This window comes from Hydra viridissima, unplaced genomic scaffold (genome assembly GCF_058129835.1).
Source record: "Hydra viridissima isolate aposymbiotic clone 2 unplaced genomic scaffold, HvirCarnegie_v1 scaffold_11, whole genome shotgun sequence".
In the NCBI taxonomy this organism is placed as follows: domain Eukaryota; kingdom Metazoa; phylum Cnidaria; class Hydrozoa; order Anthoathecata; family Hydridae; genus Hydra; species Hydra viridissima.
The window spans coordinates 8,230,957-8,254,787 of NW_028324310.1; the positions used below are offsets into that span (position 1 = coordinate 8,230,957).

At 29.1% G+C, this 23,831-nt stretch overlaps 4 protein-coding genes across 8 annotated transcripts; 2 read left to right on the top strand and 2 right to left on the bottom strand.

Annotated features, from left to right (window-relative positions):
* Window positions 1–1,032: 1,032 nt before the first annotated feature.
* On the bottom strand, window positions 1,033–2,320 carry LOC145191492 (RNA 3'-terminal phosphate cyclase-like protein). The gene has a single exon (XM_080068598.2). The coding sequence runs from the start codon at window positions 2,193–2,195 to the stop codon at window positions 1,065–1,067; it is 1,131 nt and encodes a 376-aa protein (XP_079924724.2). The 5' UTR covers window positions 2,196–2,320; the 3' UTR covers window positions 1,033–1,064.
* A 93-nt stretch (window positions 2,321–2,413) lies between these two features.
* LOC145191589 (methylthioribose-1-phosphate isomerase-like) lies at window positions 2,414–4,310 on the bottom strand. The gene is made up of 2 exons (XM_090067018.1): window positions 3,966–4,310; window positions 2,414–3,569 (listed from the first exon to the last, which is right to left on the bottom strand). The coding sequence occupies exons 1-2, from the start codon at window positions 4,099–4,101 to the stop codon at window positions 2,647–2,649; spliced, it is 1,059 nt and encodes a 352-aa protein (XP_089923144.1). The 5' UTR covers window positions 4,102–4,310; the 3' UTR covers window positions 2,414–2,646.
* Window positions 4,311–11,623: 7,313 nt separating this feature from the next.
* Window positions 11,624–13,072, top strand: LOC149882014 (uncharacterized). Its single transcript, XM_090067605.1, has one exon. The coding sequence runs from the start codon at window positions 11,830–11,832 to the stop codon at window positions 13,021–13,023; it is 1,194 nt and encodes a 397-aa protein (XP_089923731.1). The 5' UTR covers window positions 11,624–11,829; the 3' UTR covers window positions 13,024–13,072.
* Window positions 13,073–18,068: 4,996 nt separating this feature from the next.
* LOC145191554 (uncharacterized protein C16orf96-like) lies at window positions 18,069–23,831 on the top strand. 5 transcript variants are annotated; one of them, XM_090067302.1, is made up of 14 exons: window positions 18,082–18,181; window positions 18,425–18,663; window positions 18,961–19,028; window positions 19,163–19,997; window positions 20,338–20,422; window positions 20,582–20,661; window positions 20,780–20,853; window positions 21,318–21,479; window positions 21,819–22,002; window positions 22,149–22,372; window positions 22,466–22,598; window positions 22,680–22,780; window positions 22,938–23,042; window positions 23,159–23,831. In XM_090067302.1, the coding sequence occupies exons 7-14, from the start codon at window positions 20,842–20,844 to the stop codon at window positions 23,297–23,299; spliced, it is 1,062 nt and encodes a 353-aa protein (XP_089923428.1). In that variant the 5' UTR covers window positions 18,082–18,181; window positions 18,425–18,663; window positions 18,961–19,028; window positions 19,163–19,997; window positions 20,338–20,422; window positions 20,582–20,661; window positions 20,780–20,841; the 3' UTR covers window positions 23,300–23,831. The 5 variants fall into 5 exon arrangements, with proteins under 5 accessions (XP_089923426.1, XP_089923428.1, XP_089923427.1 ...); XM_090067300.1 differs by having other exon boundaries at window positions 18,069–18,181; window positions 20,582–20,853; XM_090067301.1 differs by having other exon boundaries at window positions 18,107–18,181; window positions 20,582–20,826.

Sequence of the window (23,831 nt, forward strand, 5' to 3'; positions counted from 1 at the left end):
TCTTAGTTCAAGAACTGTTTTCATTAAGAAATAGTGAATGCTAATTTAGTAGAAAAAGTTGTCTTTTCGTTTTTTCTTTTTAATGATACCTCTTACAAGAAACATTTCTGTTTTTACTTCAGCCTATTTTTATATAATTTGTCCCTTTTATAGAGCTTCAAAAGTGAATTTTTGGAACATTTTTATATCAATCATTTTAATTGAGAGAATATCTCTACATTGTTTAATGTTTCAAGTGGTGCACCCACTTCAATACTTTTTTCAATTTGTATCAATGATCTTTCTGATTATTTCAAAAAGGAACTGCAAAAGGTATAGATATTATTTTTGAGCGATGTAATGACTGGAGTATGCAACTAAATATTGATAAATTATGTATGCCATTAAAAGAAAAAATATATAAATATATATTATTAAAATATAAAAATAGTATTAGTTATCATATTGCTGATTATCAATTGACATCTTAGCGTAGTGTTAAAAACGAACTGAAACATTATTTTCATATTAACACAATAGCTTCATAAGCAAAAAGAGCTCTAGGTCTAATCAGACGTACATTTTTGTTTATGAATTCTGATATAGTAAACTAATCATACGTTTTACTAGTACGTCTCCATATCGATCATATTGAAAGAGTACAGCATTGAGCAACAAGACATATTCCAAGATGTTCAAAGTTAAGTTATAAAGAAAGATCTAAAGAATCAATTTAACCACCTCTATCTAAGTGGTTATCTAACTTGTTAAAATGTGTTTATATAGATTTGTCTGTTAAATAGATGTCTCCCTTAAAGGACTTTTGTTGACCAAAAGGACCATCTGAAAAAAAAAAAAATTGTACGAATCAGTGACCAACTTCCAAGGAGATCTTAATGATTTTTATAAAATTTTATATTGTAATTTGCTGCAAAAGTGGTTATCATTTAGTGAACTTTTGACCACCGCAACTGAATAAATAAATAGTAAAAAAACCAAACTTAGTTTCAGCAACTGTGGCAGTAAATATAACGAACAAAAACAACAAGAAAATTTCTTTGAATATATTTTAATTGATAAATTAATTATAAAGAGGTTTTATTTAAGTTTGTGTACCCAACGCCCATACACGATATGATGTATTTTTCACTAGAACCTCTCCCTTCCTCAAAGTCTCCTCGCAACGGGTCAATTTTGTACATAATATTAAAAAAATCTCTCATGTGTCGTAAAAATTGTACTGTGTAATGAGTAAGAGGGCCTAGCATAATTTTTGAAATGTCCATTTGACCAAGTGCCATATATGTCAAAGCTAAACTTTGATGTTGCGAGTCAACACACCCTCCTGCATATATTTCTTGCAGTAAATCAAATGCAGCAGCCTTTCCAAGATCCTCAGGTGTAACAGCTTCTTCTTTACCTTTCTCATTTGAACAAGCATCAACACTTAGCATAACACCAGTTGTTGATTCCACCATTAATGAAATTCCAAATCCAGGTGAATTACCTGAATGGACACCTTTTGCATGATCTGTATATATGTAAATATCAGGAAGAAATTTATTGAGAACACTGCGAGAAGAATCCACTAAACGATTGACAAAAGCAGGTGCTACTTTCATGCAATATGCTGTTCCACGTATACGCTTAAATTTTCCCTGATCAACAAAAAGAAATGGTTGCAATTTCCGACGAACAGGACATTTAAACTGAATTTCCCCTCCACCATCTGGTTTTGCTCCCCGCTTTCGAATATCCAACTCCAGTCCTTCATCTATACCAAACTTTTTCATAAGCGCAAGAGTGACAAACTTTATGTTGTCTACTGAAATGTCGGTTTTGTCATTAGTGACACCTTTAAAAGTTATGTTCAAGGGGTTCTTGCAAAATGGTGCTAAGGGTAAAATTCCTTCCAAATAATAGCCAATTGAACGTTCACAACTGCATTTATGTTCAAAATTACCACCTATAAGCAATCCAGGAATATATAAGATACTAGTACCACTTTCACTGACTTCAATTTTTGATCCGTTAGTCAATTTATCAAGAAGACGCAAAAAACTTGCTTCAAACTCCTTAATGCCAGGCTCATCAGAATTTACTCGTATGTCAGTTATGCGAACAGCCACACCAGCTAAAGTAGCCAAAGTTAGACGTTGTCTGTAGAAATTACATCCTTCATAGCATTTCACTGTTGATGCCTTCAGTTTGGTCATGATAAAATGAACTTAGACTAAAAGATAATATGTAAGTAAATATAAAACAAGAGTATGAAATAAAGATCCTGTAATCAAAAAAATAACTACCAACAAACAAGAATAAACAAAATGATGACTTTTTTTTTTTTGTTATGAAAAAAAAAATTAATAACTGAAATCAATATATAGTCAACTAAACTTAAGTAAAAGGAGGATTGCAGAAAATACACACAAAATAATCAAAAGAAAACATTTAATAGTATATATTTAAACATAAATATTATAATTAAATTATAACTGGTGTAATTTATTGTCAGTAAAGAAATTTTAATAGACATTTGACTTTGGGAGACATAAAACACATTACTAAACCAAAACTTAAACTCAAGAGAATATACTAAAAGTATATTCATCACTGTTAAATTATCACAGAACTCTTCATCCAATTTAGAACTATAATAGCAAATGTCTATTTTAATTTACTTATCTCTTCACAGAGATCTTGTGGTTTAAACACACCATACTCTGTTATTATTCCGCCAGTAATAAGGTTTGCTGGAGTGAGATCAAAAGCAGGATTCCAACACTTTATACCTTCAGCGGCAATTCGTTCACCATGGAAATGTGTAACTTCATTGTGGTTTCTTTCTTCAATCATTATACTCCTAGCATCCTTACTATTGATACATATTGATGTTGTTGGTGCAGCCACATAAAAAGGAATATCATTAAATTTGGCCAATATTGCAATTTGGTATGTACCAATTTTATTAGCAGTATCACCATTCATTGCAATACGATCAGCTCCAACTACCACTGCAGAAATACTCTTCTGTTTCATTGCAAAGGCAACTGCACTATCAACAATCAATGTAGCATTAATGCTTTCATGAGTCAACTCAAATGCTGTTAGCCGTGAACCTTGATTAAATGGTCGAGTCTCTGTGCAATATACATGTTTCAAAACTTTTTTATTATGAAGTGATCGAATAACACCAAGCGCTGTTCCATAACCAACTGTAGCTAGTGACCCTGTATTGCAATGTGTTAATATAACAAGTTCAGATGACCCAATATTTTCACAAATATGTTTTGCACCATGATCACTAATTGCCATATTACATTTAACATCATCTTCCATTAAACTTTCAATGTAACTTATAATACTTTCTACAATTTCATTAACAGTAATACAATTTACTTCAACTGATTTGATATGTCTTTTTATATCATTGGCCGCTCTGAAAATATTAACAGCTGTAGGGCGAGCTTTTATTAGAGTAGCCAAACTGTTATTAACAAAATCTTTCACATCTGCAGTACTTTCAAAACTTTTCCTACCAATTTCAACTGCTAATGATAATGCTGCAATAATTGCTATGGCAGGAGCACCTAAATTATTAAAAAAGTTCTTTAAAGAACCTGTTTATTTTAGTAATGGCAAGGAAGATATATTAAAATACATTACATAACAATTAAAGTAAATAGTAATATACTTTAGTACAATCAACTGGGTAAATTGGGACAAAAATGTTAATTTAGTTTTAGCAAGTGACGGCTCTGGCCTCTAAATTGGCAGGTTTTTAGTGTTAATAATTTAACATTTTAATTTAAACAATTATTACATGCCAGATCTATGAAATTTGCTATAACTAAATTAATATTTTTGCTCCAAGTTACTCCTGTTATCCCAAGTATATATACCCAGTTGAAGATATACTAAATACTATAGTAAAAAGTAGTATTTTAATTTTTTACTATAGGACTTCAACAAAGAGAGATGAATACCTCTGACTTGCATATTCTTTATAGCATGATAAGCATCTTCTACTGATGCTATGTCGATGTAATTAACTTCCAACGGTAGTTTAAGCTGATCAATAATTTGAAGGGAACCACGACTGTATTTAATTGGCTGCAACATTGTTAATTTGCTACCAATTTAATAAACCTAATACTCAAAACGAATACTTTACATTACTTAACAGTTTAAATCCAAACAGCTTAAGTAAAAATCCAAATATTAATATTGCAATCTTTTTGTATTACTTTTATCTTCAAAGTAATACCATGTACACATGCGTCTGATTGCTGTTTTTAGGTATGTTGAGAACAGCATTTCGAGGGGAGACTGCGGCTGACAGAATGTAACATAATGAAAAGTTTTGACTTTACTAAAGGCAGCAGAAACTGTTTAAAAGTAGAGAGATATAATCAATTTGAAAACGAATTATTTTTAATTTTGGAAATGATTGACAAATTATTGTTGAGTAATATATTAACAATTAGCAAAAAGGTATTCTGACGTATTTCAAAATAACCGCATGGTTATAAAAATCCAGTTGAAACAGAAAGTTTGATATTTCAATTCCGAAAAATATTCATTTTTTTTAAAGTTGTTTTTTTTAAAAAACTGTGCGAGAATTTTTATAAAGAATATGTCGTCGGTATCGTCATAATTCAAAAACAAAAACAAGTATGGCTAAAACTAAAACTGAAGTAGACTGGATAAATGGAGTTTTTAAGCCAAAGTATTGTATAGATGATTTCGTATCTTGTGATTTTTCGGATAAAAAGTCAGAAATTGGTTTACCTTGTGACTTTTATTCAAAAATATATTCTAGTGTTGTTGCTGATGAATTTATTTCTGATAAAACTAAAGCGAAGTTAAAAGCTAGAAAATCAACTTCACAAATTCAAGAAAGCCCACCAAAAAAAGAAATTAAAAATTCAAATTCTGGTACCACTAATTGGAGTAATCATAATGACTGGAAAACTTTGTGTGATTCCTACAATAAACTTCAGAGACGAGCAGTGATACTTTTGCAAATATTAGATCTTAAAAACGAGAGAATATCTGAATTAAAAAAAGAAAACAAAATCTATAAGCAAGAACTTATTTTAAGCAAACAGCTGGTATCAAAATTGAATAAAGATAAAGCAAAATCATTGGCTCTTTCTGAAACATACAAAAATATTTCTAATAGTCTTGAAAAAAAACTCCAGTTTTATGAATATTCTAATGTTTATTTAGCAGAAAAGATTTATAGCGCTCAACAACAGCTGAGACTATTGGAAACAGAATGCAATTGTAAGAAATTTTTTACATAAACTACAAACTTTGAAGATAAATTATCAATATTGGAGTTCTGATGACTTTTAATTTAAAAAAAGTTGATCACAAGTTGTAGTCGAAAAAAAAAACTTTATGATTATTTCTAAAAACTGTGAATTAGGAATATTCCAGAACATTTTGCCCAAATATACCCCTTGTTTTTCCAAAATCAATTTTGCTACTCATTTGTAAATACGAACCTCATCTGGTTAGTGTTTTGATATATCATCAGTATTAAGGTTCCTATCAGTAGACTAAGCACTTCATTATAAAAAAAGTTTAACTTATGTATGTATTTTGCTACATACGTATAAGTTAAACTTTTAGTTGGCATAATTGATCGGAAATACTCAGACAAATTAAGTAAATAGCCTAGTGAATTCCGTTTTCGAAATAGTCGACTTTCATATAAGCCTCCACTCCTAAAGCTCAAGCCTCCATTCTGAACAACCCCCTAAGAAGTTTATATAAAACAGGGATTTTGCCCGAAGAAACGTCAGTCTTGTAAAATAGGTAACTAAATGCTAAGGACAACAAATGTTACCAATAAGCAAGGTTAGAAAAAAGTCTGCTTGTGGTTGATGAAGAGAGATTCTTTATACCACTTCTTCAAATATGGTTATTGATGACAAACATAAAGAAATATAATTTATGACTTATACAGAGAATTTATATTGCATTCAACTTATACCCTTTTTAAACAATCTATAGAGATAATGTCCTGGTTTATGTAAAATTCTCCAGTCCTAAAACTGAAGTTGTTACATAATGGGGGCTAACTCATTTACGGTATTTACTAACGCGGAGAATTATAGGCTTAAAGTTAACTTTTTTTAATAGTAATTTTAACTAATCATTGGAGTATATTGAGTGTCAAACAATATTTTTAAAAATGTGACCAAAAAGGCCTCCAAAAAAGAAAAAAATATATATTCGCATTGTCTATACTTGCAGGGTAAATTTGCGCACCATATAAAAAAGAAAAAAGCAATATTAAGCATCTTTTTCAAGTGTATTTTTTAAGAAAATATTGATAATTTTTATCGAGCAAAATTTTTTACCTTAACCTTTTTTGCTCCTTAAGCCTATATAATATTTAGAACAAAAGAATAAATATAAAAAAAAAAAGTTAAAAATAAAACTAAACTTTAAAGTTAATTAAATGTATTGTTATATTATATGAATAGTAATAATCATACTACTAATTATCATCATTACAGTTGTCATTTTTAATTACGCATGACTCATGAGCTCAAAGACGACATTTAATGCACTGAACCCAGATTTCCTCAAGTTTATTTTTAGAAAAAGTTTCAACACAAACCAAACAAAAACATTCCTCATCATCAAAGTTATTTTCATGATTCGGACTTTTTTCCATTAGGTATATACTTTTACTTATTGGCTTTTTATTGATCTCAATATGAAAGTTATTGATTTTTTTTTCTTTTCTTTTTCGAAAATTTTCTTCTCATTTGGTATTTATTTACTTCTTATCTGTTTATATTTTTACTTCCTTTTTTCTTGCCATTTTTATTAAAAAAATTTTTTTTCTTACTTCAGCTTTATTTAACGTTTTCATTTTTTCAGGAGTTAAAATTGCAGTGGACTTGTCTGCATTCAGTACATTATTGTCTGAAGATGAAATCTGGCAAAATGGTTCTAAATCTTTATAGCAATTAGTTTCTTACTTGTCTTTTTCTGATATTGTTACGTTAATATCAGTAACCTTATATACATTTAACATTAAACTTTCAACATCATGGGCCTGGTTCTGGATTTGGTCTATTGGTAGTGTATGCTGGCGTAATGTTCACTGAAAATGTTAACATATAGAAGAAAAATACCTGATTTTTAAATCTAATTGCAATATTATTTGGGTATATGACAGTAAAAATGAATTACTCACAATGTCTGTTATATTGTAAATTTTCATTGCTAAATCAGGGTGCATTATCATTCATGCATTGCAAGCTGTGTTTGTGTACGTTTGCAAAAAGACCAAATACACTGCGATCTAAGGGTTTCAGTTTGTGGCTGCAATGAGTTGCAAATGAAAAAACTAAAACACCATTTTCTCTGAAGCTTTCATTGAGAGATGGGAGTTATGATTGTCTAGTAGTAGCTAGACAGGTCTTTCTTTTGAGCTTCTAGTATACTTAACTAAATGATGGGAAAGTTATAAAAACTGAACTCCAATCATCAAACCAGAAGGGTTTTAAGCGCCTGTGCTTCCATTGGGAACACCATTTAAAAAATACTCTCTAAACTTCACTCGTATAAATATAAAAAAAAAAAAAGGAACAGAGTTCCTACTGGCACAGACACCACCTGGAACAGTGATTAAATTGCCTCTTTCAGCAGAAGGAATAAACTTCTTTAAAATTTTTTTGAGCTACAACAAAAGTTTTGATGAATTTTTCAATTGAGCAACTTTTGTCATTATCTTCACAAATATGATAATTTCAATTAGTATTTAAAATATCTTGAACATGTTCAGTTTTCTTATAGTATTTATACCTTATTAATGGTTCCGGTAATGTCCGTCTTTTGGTATGTGAAATAATATAATTTTACATAACAAAAGACAGTAATGTAATAAACTAAGCGTCACAAGTAAGCACATCGGGTTAAATATAGTACAGGGCTGGCTACCGATTGCAAGCTATGGGGTTTCAAAGATTCACCATTTACAAATGCTTACAGGTTTACAATAGATTCACCAGAGCAGAATCAGTAACAGGCCACAAACAGAAAATTGCTGTTATTTCAACGCTCCTCTTCTTCAGTTATATTTATTGTCTTCAGTTATATTTATTGTCACTCAAAAATCGAAGCATGCTGTCTGTTTATATACATATATGTATATCGGCCCATTATTAGATCTTCGGACTGCATTGTCGCATAAGGACCACATAACAGTTGCTATCTGGCAAACCAGCTCTGGGGAATCATTTACGATACAGCAATCGTTCATATTGTGAGGGCGGTGCTTTTTTTTTTAATTATTATTATTGTTATTATGTTTTCTTCTTTTGCAGTAAAGGCGAAGGGGAATGGGAAGTTTGGGTTTGGTGTTACACGGCGATCTTTCGTTTATGGATTTTCCTAATATCCGTGGATCTGGAAATTACGAAAAAGTGAAACAACTCCGTGTAACCTATTTAAAATGTTTTATACTATGCGAATTCACCTTACTTTGTAAACAAAAACTTGTGCGTTATACAGTCAGAACGTTGTTCTTTTGTTTTCAAAAAAAAAAAATGTTTTTTTGACGAAACCATGCAAATAAAATTCACTTTTAAGATTATCGACGTTCGGGGGCAGATTACCGACGTTCGGGGGCATTTAAAAATACACACGAAGGAACAAAAGAATTTTGATTTTTTTTTTGACAATTAGGAAATATAAGACCTGTTTTATTAAGAAAAGTAGAAAGAGAAAGGTTTGTTATTTTTATTATGTAGAATTTACTATTTAAAAAATCACTCTTTTTTTAGAACTTTTAGCCGAATACGTCACGAGATTCCAGGTCTGCAAAATTATTTAACTTTAAAGAAATAATTGCGTGTCTGTATTTTGTTCAAATAAATAAAGACATAATTTCTTTCTGTATTTTGTTTCGTTATAAAATACTTGGTGTTTTTACTGTGGACCAGTACCTAAGTTTTCAATATATATAACTTTAGAAGATTCTGGAGATATTTATTTTCTTTTTTAAACAAAGGAATTATTAAATATTATTCTCAACTGGAGAATGCTTTTAGCTATGTTATTAATAATGAAACAGATTCTAAGCGAGCAAGTTATATTAGGCATCAAGTCACCAAAACCAATTGAACGACAAAATTATGGATTAGCTCTCAAAGTTTTTTGTGATGAAACAGTTGCAGCATTATGTGTAAAAATTCCTGAAGCTAAAGATACTGCACTTTTTATTGAAACAGTTGTCAAGTGATAGCTTATTGTCAACAGTAAAGCAAAAGGTCTATATATTAGATTAAATGATATTCAAAGAAAGCCTATTACTTCAGTCAATGATTAGCAAATAGATTTCTTAGAGAACTATATTTCTTATTTTGCTTAAAATTTGAAATGCGTAAATTCAAAATTAAGAGAGAAAAAGTTAACAATGGATACTGTGAGTGCTTTGCAAAAAACTTTTAAAAGATTAGCAAGCTGTGCCAAGTATTTGTTGAATTGCGGTGTATCTTATGTATTGCTAGGACAAATGCAATCAGATGCACTAGAAAAAGAGTTTAGGAAATATCAGCAAGGGTCAGGTGGCACATATCTGATAACTGTGCAAAAATGTTATTCAAAAATTTAGAATCGACAAAACTTGTAATTTGATAGACGAACAAGCAGATTTTACAATATTTCCTCCTGCTCACCACCATTGTGATAACTGTGAACTTGATGTGTAGTTTATTTTGTCAATATGTGAAAATTTTGAGGTTCAGTTGCCAAATGAATGCAAAAAAGGGCTTTTATATATTGCAGGTTTTATTGCTTACAAACTTCCGGAATTACATTCAATTTTAGAAGAAACAGACACCTTTGATATGTTTCAAGAAAATGGAACTTTGATTAGTTCTTTGAACAGGGGAAGACTAAGAGAACCTTCTGACAATTTAGTCTACTTTGTTATTTTTTTTTTATATTTGAAGTGACACTTGTGAATAAAGTTTCACCATTGTTGTGCAAGAGAGGATTAATTGACATTTTTATTAACTGCGATAGTAAATTTCAATTGCTTGTTTGAAGTGTTAAAAAAGTTTGCTGCATTTTAGCAAACATTTCTTTAAACAATTATTGTAAAAAACACTCTGAAGATTTTGTGAAGGAATGTTTAATAAAACAAGTAAAACTTTCAACTTCAAAATAAAATACTTTGAGTTAAAAAAAGTTGAAATAATTTTAATAAAATAAAGTTAGCATATTTGATTGTTTTTATCAAAAAGTTTATTATTTGTATTACAAGTGTTAAACAGCTACAATAAACATATAGTTATAAAAATGAGATTTAGTCATTTTTAGCTAAATTCTTTAAATTTTTATTGTAATTAACTTATTTATAAACGTAAAAAAAATTTCTACAATATTTGCTTCCGAAATTTAATCAAAATGTTTTGCTCTAATGAAGCTCTTTATTTGTTTCTGAAGTTTGTTTACAAAAGCAAGGATAAAAAATAATTTTAACCGTAAAAAAGTTGGCCTTCGCTATTTTTACGGAAAATGAGCTGTTGTAGCCTGTTTGAGAAGGCCTTGAAATTACGGAATGAAAAATCTTATAAAAATAAGACCGAATGATAAAACACGGACGATCTCGAAAAATTTATTAGTAAGTCAAAAAGAAGATCGCCGTGTTATGGTTATGTTAGGTATATGGAGGTTGGGAACGAAGTTAGTGGTCTGGGGAGTACTTGGTTAGAAAAGGGCTAGGTTTGGGAATAGTTTGGTTAGGAATGGGCAAGGTCTAATCAAAAAAGGCTTAACTTAAATTCGCCGTCCTCAGTATATTCAATAATATAAAACTCAACAATTGTTCTATTAATGTGTAATGGTAAGCACTCTTATATTTGTGTGACGTAAGTGTATAGCGCGGATATGCTAAGGTGCGCGGTAAAGCATCAAACTTTTCAATAACAATATTTAACGCATATAGTAATAACAACAATAATATTAGTAATCGAAATGCAAACAAAAGTACTTACTACTGTTCTTCCTCTCTTACTTATTTTTCTTAATAAATATTCTCAAATATTCTCATCAATATATATTCTCTTAAAATTAACTCATGCAAATATCAATAAATCAATACAGATAATAACGCTTATTTAAAGTTACTCAAATATCTTTTCTTACCAATTCTTCTCGTAAGTTTCTCTTTAAAATCTTCGTAAATACTTATAAAATTCTCTTTAAATCTTTAAAAATCCTTTTTTCATAAATTCCTCTTTTAAATCTCTTAAAACTCTTTTCTCATAAAATCTTCTTTTAAATCTCTTTTCTCATAAAATTCTCTTTTAAATCTCTTTTCTCATAAAATTCTCTTTTAAATCTCTTTTCTCATAAAATTCTCTTTTAAATCTCTTTTCTCATAAAATTCTCTTTTAAATCTCTTTTCTCATAAAACTCTCTTTTAAATCTCTTACTCTTCTTAACTCTTACTTTGCCATTTTAAAACCTCTTCAAAAACTCTTAAAAACTCTCTTCAGAAACTGTCCTCCCAAAAACTGTCTTCCCAAAAGCTGTCTTCTTTTTGAGCTTTTTTTAGTTTTCGGTTGTTTACCGTTTTGCTACTTATTCATCATTTATTTATATGACAGGTTGAATAAGTTTCCGTGCATACATCTTTTCTTGGTTGTTGTTATTTTTTTCTTTTTCTTTTCGCTTTATCGTTTATTCATATGACAAATCATAGTCATAAGAAATAGATAGTCTGGTCACTTGGGCCGTAATATCTGGATTTTTCTTATAATCATACGAAACACTTGAAATTTGTCGGGCGGCCAGGAACTGAGTGCACAAAAAATGGAAACGCAGAAAGAACTCTATGGTGAATTTGATAAAGAAGCATTATTTTTTTCTTTGGAGAATGATATTCTTTTTGAAGACGAAAATTTTGTTAAAGATTTAGATGCTTTGGTGTTGGAGTTATCTAGTGAACAAGTTGATTGCATATTTTCTTGCACAATTTGTTCTAAGAAGTGCATATCTCAAAGAGGACTTACAAGGCATACAAATTCAAAGCATCAAAGTATTCCTTTAGATTTAACGATACAAAGTCCTAAACCACCTATTCTTCTTGATGAATTTAAAAATCTGCTTGATAAAAGTATTACTACCTTAATCAACGATGAATGCTATCCTGATTTGTATAGAGATGAGTTAAGGATTAATCATGCAATAATTTTAGATACTTCACAACAAACTCTATCTCTATTAGAGACAGTAATAGCTGGTTTTAAAGCTGATGGTGATGCTGAAAGATTTTATCCTAAATTTTACAAAACTGTTAATCAAGGAATTTTATTTAGCAATCTGACTAAAAAATCGACTAGACTTCTTGGCTATGAACTATGCAATCATGTTTTAGCATTTCTTACAAACTCACTTTACAATACTTCTTTTTTAAATTTAAATGGTTTATCACCTGTTGAATTTTCTGATAGAGACAAAGAAATTATCTTTTATCTAAGTGGTTATGTATTTAGCACATTTTATTGCAGAATTCGCAGTTCTCGATTATGGCAGCAAAAGTTAAGCACAGACTGCCTTTCACTTCTTAATGCTGGTAAAACAGAACAATTATTTGAGAGTCTAGAAACATGCACTGAAGCTTATGATAAATTTGTGAATGCTAAAAATCGTGGTGGTTTGTGGAAAGTGTCTCCTCCAGTTTTAGAAATTTTTACAAAAGTTGAGTTTCTCTTTCGCCATCAAAGTAAAAGTTTTGTAAAAAAAATTGATTCAGAGTTAATTGTAGCTGAAACCTTAAAAAACAGTGGAGTTTTGGCTAACATATCTGAACTTCGTAGTCTTTGCACAAATCGAGTTTCCAAAGAACTGTCTTTAAACTTATTTTATCATCTGATTACACTTTATGTCAGAGTAAGATCTTTTTCGTATGCAAAAGAAAAACTAAGTATCCACAAAATCAAAGAGAATCAAACAAAGTCAAAATCCCTCCGCTCAAAAATGAAAAAAACATCAATTGGATTATAGAAGTTTAGTAGAATATTACACTTAAAAACGGTTATTTTCATAGCCACAAATCTCATGAAAGCATGCTTGGCATAGTAACTTTAGCAACTATTTGTCATTAAAAAGATTAGTTTTTAAAATTTTTGTTATTTGTTTATAGAAATAAAAGCTAGGTAAGAGACCCTCCCTTATCTAAAAGAAAACAAAGAATAGTTAAAAATGAAGTCCAAAATTAACTATGCACACTAGTTTTATATTTATAATAAACAACTAATAACTCATAGATCAAAAACAACTCAAAGATCAATTCTACCCCTAATATATATATATATATATATATATATATATATATATATATATATATATATATATATATATATATATATGCATACATCAACTAATCTTAACTTAGATCTGCCTGTGAAATCACTAGTTTTTTTGGGGGAAGTGGATACCTGTGGAGGTTTTATAAAAAGAATAATAGGTGCCTGTTTATATTGTAACAAAAGTAAATGTAAGGAAATGTCTACAAAATTAACTGAAATTTAGTTTATTACAAATATAAAAAAAATTCTAATGTAACTAATCAATATTTTATGCCATTTAACATTTTTAATAAGATTTGTGGCTATGAAAATAGCCGTTTTTATGTATGTTCTTTTTCTTTGTTTTCAGCAGTACAAGGAGACATAAGGGAAATTTTTATTGAATCACTTGAAAAGTCAACTTTTCATATTAATACATTTTCCAGAGTTGGTCCATTTTCTGCGTGGTATACGTGTTGTACTCTCCCTTGATATTTTGTTTGATTCATTGACATTTTGACAGTTACCTGCAATTGGGTGAAATATAAGTTGATTTCGAAAGGTATTATCATTGAAACCAAAATCAAACAAGGAAGGATTATCTTTTCTTCTACCAATTGACCGTTGTTGTCCAAAGTAATTTTCTAAAGGATCCTGACAAAACCTTTCAGTTAATACATAACTTACATTGTTGTTAATTAAAAATTTGACAAGTTCAATAACAGAATTAACTGTGATTTTTAAACCTTCATGAGTTTGCCAAGTAATAAACATATTACTTCTCTCACTTTTTGAAAAATTTCCAGATCTTGATTCAATAGAAAAAAGCCAATCAGAAAGATACTTTAAAAATGTTTCTCTAAGCCATGTAAATCGAACATCATTTGTGTCAGAAAATGGTTTCAAAAAAGAGTTGCATTTTAATATACAATCATTTGTATTCCGAACATTTAAGCAATCAAAAAAATCATTAAAATATTTGCAAAATTGTGCTGTCCCAGCTGTATCTGATGGTGCATAGATTTTTAATGCAGTACTACATGAATCACTTAAAACTTGTGCAGCTAAACGAACATTCATAGCTGAAAATGGAGTTATTTTAATGTGCTCAACAGTTAGCTTTGGACATGCATGTAGTTGACATTTTAAATCTTCATAAAATAAATCAGAAATATGGGACCATAAAATATGTTGACCCTGATTCCACATATAACGATTGCTTTTACCAGCTCCAGAATGGTAAAGGTTGTTCCTTGCTGTTTTAATTAAATGAGGAACATCAGAAATAAAATATATAAATCTTTTATCATCATCATCAGCAAATAGATTATCAGTGCGGTAAGTCACATCAACATTACCATTAATATCTTCTTCTTCAGTCAGATTAAAATGCATTTTAAAAAATTTTCTATTCGATGATGCTCCATCACAAGTAACAGCAACTACTTTTAAACCAACAGAGATTTCTAAAATTCCTACAGCTTTCCAAAATAGAGAAAATAATTGCACTGATGTAATATTTGTAGTAGCAAAATTTGCAAAACTGTATTTAAAAGGATTTACAATACTTCTAATTAAAAAAACTAAAACATGAGAAGCAAGCTTATCAGCTTGTTGTAACGTTGCAAAATTAACACTAGGATCACCCAAATCAACATAACCAATTAATTCTCCAGAATGTTTGTCCCAAACAAGATTTTCTTGAATTTTCATTTCATCAAGAACTAGGACTATAAATTTCTCTTGAACTGAAAAATTAATGACTTTATCTTTTAATTCTTCTATTATGTTTTTATTGAATCCCAACTTGGGCTTTACATAGTTTTTATAGTCACGCAATCGCCTACGACTTGGTAAAATTAAAAAACCAGAATGAGTTTTCTCATTTAACCTTATTGCTTCATAAGCAGCTGGTGATTTTGCAGCTAATCCCAAACAGTAACGTATTATTGCTGGATGATAACGAATCCCTTGCTTTGAGCATTTTAAATATTTTTGCTGCTCCTCCCAAAACAGGTTCATAAATGGAGAAATCTGACTTTTATCAGCTTCTGCCATTATTTGAACTAAATCACTTTCAATATTTTTACTAATAGCTAGTGATGAATTTTCAATCTCTTGCTTCATCAAAGCTAATTCTTTTTTTAATTCTTTATTTTCTAGACGAACACTCTGTAATGTAAGCTTCAGACGATCTGGAGATGTAAATGTAATTGGTGCATTTAATTTAGCAGGGATACTAGAAGTAGCTAATCTTTTTTTCAAACATTTAATTTCACTTTTTTCAATACTTTTACATTGTGAACAGCATAACATCCACTCAATCAGCATAATACATGACTGAGATCGAAAATACTCTGTCTGGTTTAAGGGAAACTCACTCCTAGATGAAAATAAATCAAATTTTTTTGAAATACAATGTTTAATATAAAGATTTGATTTTAATGCAAAGACATCAGTTATTCCAGAACAAAGGTTAAAAGAAGTAACAATAGATAAAAGATTAGATGCTGAAATATGTCGCATAGATCTTCTGTATTTTGTATATATTAAATGATCATCTGGAATGAGCCAAGAATATACACGAATGGTGAAAGCAAGACTATCATCAACATATATTTCATATCGAGGACATGTGTGGATTGTATCATAAAGTTTAAACTCTGCCACAACAGGACTCACACTCATGGTCCAGTCACTAATTTTTAACTTGCTAATACGATTTAAGAACTCTTCAAATGATTTATATATAGGCTTAAAGGCAGTAATATTATTTGAAGTCGTTAAAGCATCTTTTTTAGCAATGATGGCAGAGGCAGATTTTCTTTGTATAGGAATTGATGGTGTGAAAGATTTTTTTGGTAAGCACAGAGTCGGCAATGATCCAGGTTTTAATGTCTTTTTTTTATCATTATAAAGTATCATTTCTGGAAGATAATGCTTTTCACAAATAAACAGACGCTTATTTTCTATTTGAGTCTTCAAACTTAAATCTTCATAACGATCTTTGAGAATAATGGCAATCAGACTTTCCCTCCAAGACGTATTAAAACTGTCGTTAGAAGCAGGAACTTTAAATATTGAGACTCCCTTATGCCTCCTAGAAGTACTGCATCCATAAATAGAACAATTAGCACCAGGCATTCAAAATATTGGATGAAAAAGATGTAATTTAAACAAGCAGTTCGTAGATAAACAATCGATGAAAACAAATTTTGTGCACTCTGAAGCGGACTGGACACGAAAAAAATGCGAACAAAGAGTTGATCAAAGGAATACCGCAAGTGGCCAGACTATCTATTTCTTATGACTATGGACAAATTCAATAAGTCTCTGTGCGTACATCTTTTCTTGGTTGTTGTTGCTTTTTACTTTTCTTTTCGCTTTATCATCTTATTCATATGACAAATTCAATAAGTTTCTGTGTGTACGTCTTTTCTTGGTTGTTGTTATTTTTACTTTTCTTTTCGGTATATCGTCTATTCATTTGACAAATTCAATAATTCTCTGCGTGTACGTCTTTTCTTGGTTGTTGTTACATTTTACTCTTCTTTTCGCTTTATCATCTTATTCATATGACAAATTCAATAAGTCTCCGTGCGTACTTTTTGTTGGTTGACTCACTCTTTTTGTCGAATATTATATGCTTGAGTCGGGTAAAACTTAAAGATAATGTTTACAATTTTATCATTTTCCCTCCTCACAATATTGGATCATGAATGCCTTTCATAGAGTTTTAATGTCCCGTAAATTAATCGCCAGAACTGGCGTAACCTGAACAGGCCCAAACGAGCGCTTTTATTTGGGGAGATGAGATAATATTTTGAAAAGATATTGTTTATTGAAACAGTTAGGTTAACATGAAATATTCACAAAAACGTAGAATGAAAGGATATGTGTCAAACGATATTAAAAACTGAGCCTCTCATTAGCCGTTCAAAAAATTCAAGTATCAGTATTTCGAGATCTATCTCATCAAGATTTACCAAATACAGACCAGAAATAAAAGCTTGAATGGTGTTATTTGGAAAATGTTCCCAAAGATGTAGCTAAAAAGTCACACAATTTATCATGCGTATTAAAAGCAATTTAGAACCTTTAAAAAAGGATTGATAAGAACTAAAAAAGGGTTCTTTAATAAAAAAGCAAAAAAAGAAACTCGCCCTCTTTTATCTAACTGGAGCATTTTAGATGACATTTAATTTTTATTTTCCAATTCTCTCTTTTACAACATGTTAAGCCTTTAGTGAACTGAACCAAAATAAAACAGGATATCTCTGGATTAGTTTATTCTTTTTTTTCTTGTTGCAGAATCATTTTTTTACTTTTTGTAAATTCATATTTTGAATATTACCAATCAAAACTTATTCAATAAAACTAAAAACTATTTATTATAACAATGTTTATAGCTTTTGAATAAAGATAAATTAATAAATCTGCCAAGGTACCTAAGTTGACTTATTTTTAGCTGAAATACCGAAGGGTATTAAAAATGGTTAAATATATTAAGAGATATTTTCTCCTAAAGTAACACCTTAAAACTAGAAAAAAAATCGAAATTTGAAGCAAATTTTTATTTTATTTTATTTTTTTAAAATATTAGTTTGAAATCAATTACGACATAAATAGACTAAATTTATTCATATAAATGCTTTATTGAAGAAATTCATTTGAATTTTTGGTTCTGATCAACAAATTTCTGATCAATACATTGGTGGATGACGATTAAATAAGGTGTGGTTGTCTGGCAACTTCATAAACAAACGGGGCAAACGAGTTCGTCGAAAGGGCAATAAATCAAAGCTGTTGCTTTGCAATTTTTAAAAATGAGCAATCGCGGCTATGCGTGATATACCTAGAATAATAAATATTAAGTACAATTCAACTATTTATTTTAACATGAGTCACACACACACACACACACACACACACACACACACACACACACACACACACACACACACACACACACACACACACACACACACACACACACACACACACACACACACACACACACGCATGCACAGATATATAATATAATACAATATAATATATGTCTGTGTATGTGTGTAGGTACATCTGTGTGTATACCTTTACTTTATCTATATATGTAGCTATACAAATGAAAATGACGGCTGAAGCTCAACTTATTAAGCTTGTAGATTTGGCTTTATGTGGTCCAGACGTCGGAGCAGTAAACTTTAGGCATCTTCGAACTTTATTGCTTGAAATTTTAAAAATAAGTTTCATTAATGGCAAAATTAGTGATCCAACAGTTCATGCACAGAAGTTTAACGTGGAATCTGAAAATAGATGTGCAGAGGAAAATACATTGTTTCATGATATTGCCACAGTAAATACTGTGTAACTCATATATATATATATATATATATATATATATATATATATATATATATATATATATATATATATATATATATATATATATATATATATATATATATATATGTATGTATATATATTTATATACATATATATACATATATATACATAAATATACATAAATATACATATATTTATGTAAATATATGAAAAATAGTTATGGTAGTTATTGTAAAATTACATGCATATACACTCATCTATACAGCTGTTATTGACTTATTAACATATAATTTTTTTATAAATTTAGGAATCTGCAGATTTAGAAAGTTTTCAAGAATGCTTTGAGCAACAAATCAGTAGCAACAACATAAAGAGGTTATATATATATATATATACACATATGTATGGAGTTTTTTTTTTCACATCTTCAACAAAAATTATACATAACACATAGTTGACACATGTAAAACCCCTTTTTTTTTTGTATAATTTAAATGTCTGATGTTTAGATTATTAGAAAATCAGAAATCACTGGAGTATCGCATATCCATACTAGAAAAAGATGCAAACATTTTTGAATCTTTCCCATTGAATAACATAATTTTTAAAAATAAAGAAGATAGTAGTCTGATAACTATCAGTCATAATTTAAGTTGTCAAAATTCAATCCACAGTGAAAGTTTAAATTCTCCACAAGATTCAAATAATGGTAGTGGTATGTTAGGATCAGCTTGGAAACTTATAAAGGTAAGTAGAAGGCTGCAAGTAGCTGAGGAAGGCATTGATAAGCTATTTTCTTTAATGAATGAGATTCTAGAGCAACATAAATTTACTAAAGATATTTTGGATTCTACAAATGGACTTCACAATCAAATAAACCAAATAAGTGGCAATATAGAGTTGAAGATAAAGCAACTTGAAAATGTGATTGAAGAAAGACATGACAATGAGAACTGGATGAAGTTTACAAAAGAGTTGGACTTGATTGATAACAGGTTTAACTTGATTGATAACACATTTAACAATGAGTTGTCGAAAATACAAGAAGAAATCAAGTCTAATCATAAGTCTTGTTTTGGTAATTTAAATAAAAGTGAAATACAGTTTTTAACTGAAAATATGCAGCAATTTCATAAAGCATCTGCAGTGTTTGATGACATTACAAAAATAAACAATGATCTCAAGAAAGCAAGTGAAAAATTGGATGATATAGAAATTTTAAAAAGTGACATAAATGAAATAAAAAGTGTTATAAAATGTGGTAATATTATTGAAAGTGAAGCTGCTGAGCAACTAAAGCAGTCAGAATTTATAAAGCAGGCCAGTAGTATCAATCAAAAACTGGTAAATGAAAATAAATATACTTTTCTTCTGCTCCCTTTTATTTTTTTTTAAATGCCTAAAAGTAATAAGAAAACTTTTAAATTTTCGTTCAAATTTTAACTCTGGTTGCCTAAATTTTGCATTAATTTATACTTTTATTTGTATACTTTTATTTGTATACTTTTATTTCCAACAGCATCTAAATATTACATATTAACTGACACCCTAGATAATAGTTCTCTGTTATCTTTAAATATAATGGAAATGTACTTTTCTTAAAAACCAATAAAATTTTCTTTAAATAACTGTGTATATATATATATAAGTATGCTAAATCATATATTGATTTGTATTTTTTTAGGAGTTTCAGAAATCAAGTTGTTTACTTGATGCGGAAGCCAAGCTTGATGATATGAAAGTTGAGGAGTCTATTTTGAATAGCAATAGTAAATAAGTAGCTATTAATTCTGGCTCTTGTGTTAAAAGGAGTTTTTGAAACCAAGTTTCTTCTAATTGCTTTAAAAGAATCTTCACTCTTCCACATTTTAATTATTAAAATTTCTCATAATTTTAGTTTTTTACTTATGTTTTGATAAACATTTTAGGTAATGATATTTTGGTTGCTATTCAAACCCAGATACAGAAAAATTGCTCAGATATTTTATCATTACAAGAAAGTCTTAAAGTAATACAAAAGGTTTATTCTTCTCAGGATTTTAGTCTGAATAATCTTGAAGAAATTAATTCAGACAATTCAAATCAATTACATAGAATATTAAAAAGTAATTTCCTTTTATTCCAAGAAGAGCAAAACAAGCTGTTTGTTAACACTGAAAATTTCTACAAAGAGGTTAGAGAAGAGTTAATGCATAAACAAGTATTGAAATTTTTTCATTGTTATTTGTTTCTTTTTTTTTACTAATAAAATATTTTGTAATGAAGTTACAAAATGCTATTTTTTTAAACTTGAATTTGATAACAAAGTACTATTTTAAAGTTAAAGTCAGTTTTTAAAAACAGATCTACTGTTAAAAATAAATAGCTTTTAGTACACTAGCTACCTTGAACTTAGTAAAAGATTTAATTACAATCTTCCATGTTTTAATTATTTATAATTATTTACTTCTTATTAATTTACAGTCTATATTAATTGTTTAACATTGACACACACACAAACAGAGAAATGTTAAATGTCTTGGCTATTTATTAAAATACACTTCCAAACTTTGATAACACTACTTGACTCTATATTTTCATGTCATGGTAAAGTTACATACTTAACTGAATTGAATTGATGAAGTGTAAATATCCCTTTAAATATATCATTAGTTTTATTTTTAGAAAGAAATTAATGCATTACATGAGCAAATTCATAAATTGCAGAATACAAGTTTTCCAAATGAAAATACAAATAGTAGAAGTAACAACCAATATATTGAAAGTCAAGCTGAAAATGAAAACAGAAGATCTGGAATGTCTAATGGAACTGTTCCCAATGATAAGGTTTTCTTAACTAATTTATGATCTTGTTAAGTAACTGTAAAGATATTTTAGTATTTTTTTGTTTGTTTGTTTTAAATATTTTAAGTAAAAACTTAAAAAAAATGTGGTTGTTAATAAAAATATTTTTTGTCTTTAACTTAAGCTTACTGAACTATGTTTTACAAATATCTACTAAATTTTAGTAACAAGTATTGAGAAAACGAGAACAGTTTAAAATTTACTACTTAAAAAAAAGGTGTTGGTTAAGAATAATTTTATTGAAAAAAAAGTGTTCTTATTCATAAAGAAGTTTAGTAAGATCTTTTTTAAAATTTAATTTTATCATTTTTTGTTTTTCAGTCTGATTTTCATATAATTGAAGAACGCTATCAGATACTTGATGGTGTTTTGCAAGATGCTTTACAAAGAATTGATACTTATGCTGAGCATGAAGCAACTTTGGAGGAAGCATTGAATAAATTAACTGAAGATCTTAACTGTAAAATGGATTCAGGCACAGAAAAAAAGTTAAGAAAGTTCTTAGGTGCTTTACTTTTTAAGCTTTATTTATTTGTATTTTTAAAACAAAGTTTTTTTCTCTTTTATTATAAATAAACAACTGTATTTATTGGTGTTTTTTTAAGAAATTATTGGTGTTTTTTTATTTTATTAATTTCTTGTTTTTTTTAGAGGAACGTCTTAAAGAAATTCAAAAAACTTGTATTTCTTTTCTGGATGAGTCAGGCTCAGATATGCGTAATGCTGCAGGCTTGAGGAAACCAATTGGATCTTATCATTGTATTTCTTGTGATCGATCAATTGATGTCTCTACATCTGGTTTTATGCCCACTATACCTCAGAAGTTTCCCTCTAAGAAAACGCTGGCGCCATATACCTCTTATGAACTTGATCATGTAATCATTTATTTTTAATTCTAAAACAAAAATGTGAGTCAATTAAGATTAGAAAAATTTTTTAAACTGTTTTCTCATTGTCTTGATTGCTAGCTTCGTCAACAAAAGTTTAGTACAAACCAATTTTCATATGACATGTGTAATCGTTCTTGTGGTGGTCAACATACAATTGTCAATTCTTCAATATATCGAACTCAAAAAGGGTTACCTGTTTTAACAGCAGACGGTAACTAAGTTGCTTTTTCTCAAAAATCCCTAAAATGATAATAGATTTACTGTATGAACAAATTTCCTTTGTATTCTTTAGAAGTCCTCTCAAGAGATATAATAGTGGATTCCAAGGAATACTCTATTGGTGATTGTGTTGTTGGGACTGATGGCCATATTTACAGGGGAAAATATCAGCAGGTAGTATGGTTTTTTCGCTATTGTTACAGCTGTTAAAAAATAAAGATAGTCAAAATTATTTTGATACCTGATTTTTATGAAACTTAAAGCATTTTGCAAGCAATCTTTGCCTAACTAATTAAGGTTAGTATTAAACATGCTCTCTCAATACATATAGGTCACATTTCCACCTACATATCCAAAAAAAATACCTTACAGCCGCAGTAAGCACGGAAGTCCACCTCAACGTATGTCATATTCAGCAACTGCCTTCAATCAAAAGGTAAATATAAACATAGAATTTTAACCTAAACAATCGCTTAAGAATGACAAATACTGTATCGTTTTTCTCTTTTTATTTGTATGATTAGGCAAATAAACTTTTTTCTGTTTGTGCAGCTTGGTGCAGTACCGAAAATTGATGAAGCAATACGTCCGCATTCTGCTGATTTTGCAAAATCGCAAACTATTAGTCCTGTACTTCCTCCTATCATTCGAGATCACAGCCCGACAGAAGATTGCAATACTGAAGTTTTTTAAATCTTACTTCTAGTTTAGTTTTTAGAATAATTTTATATTAAATTTTTAAGGATGAAACAGCATTTCTTTGATTCTTAATTTTGATATAGTTTTTTTTCAGTTTTTAGCCTTAAACTATGAAAATTTGAATGAAACTTTGGTTTTCATATTTTATTGATTAAACAACTTTTATATTCTGTAATATAAGATATAGAATACGTATTCTTTAGTTCATAGGTTTATCTTGAAATTTACAAGGTTTTTTCTTTTTTAAACTTTTAACCTGTTCAACATATATACTTGAAACTTTTTTTTAAACTTATTCATAAAAATACTAAATTGTAACATCAGTACAAACCAATTAGAGATGGTATTTGTAGAAAACTAAAACTGAAACAATCATATATACATGCAACAAATTTTGATTTGGAAAAAAATTTATATTTTCTATCATAAAACAAAAAAATAAAAGAACGGTATTTCAACCTCTTCTTGTGCAACTTTTTAAATGTAAGTTTGTTAACTAGTAGAAAATGATAAAAGATCCTGTTAA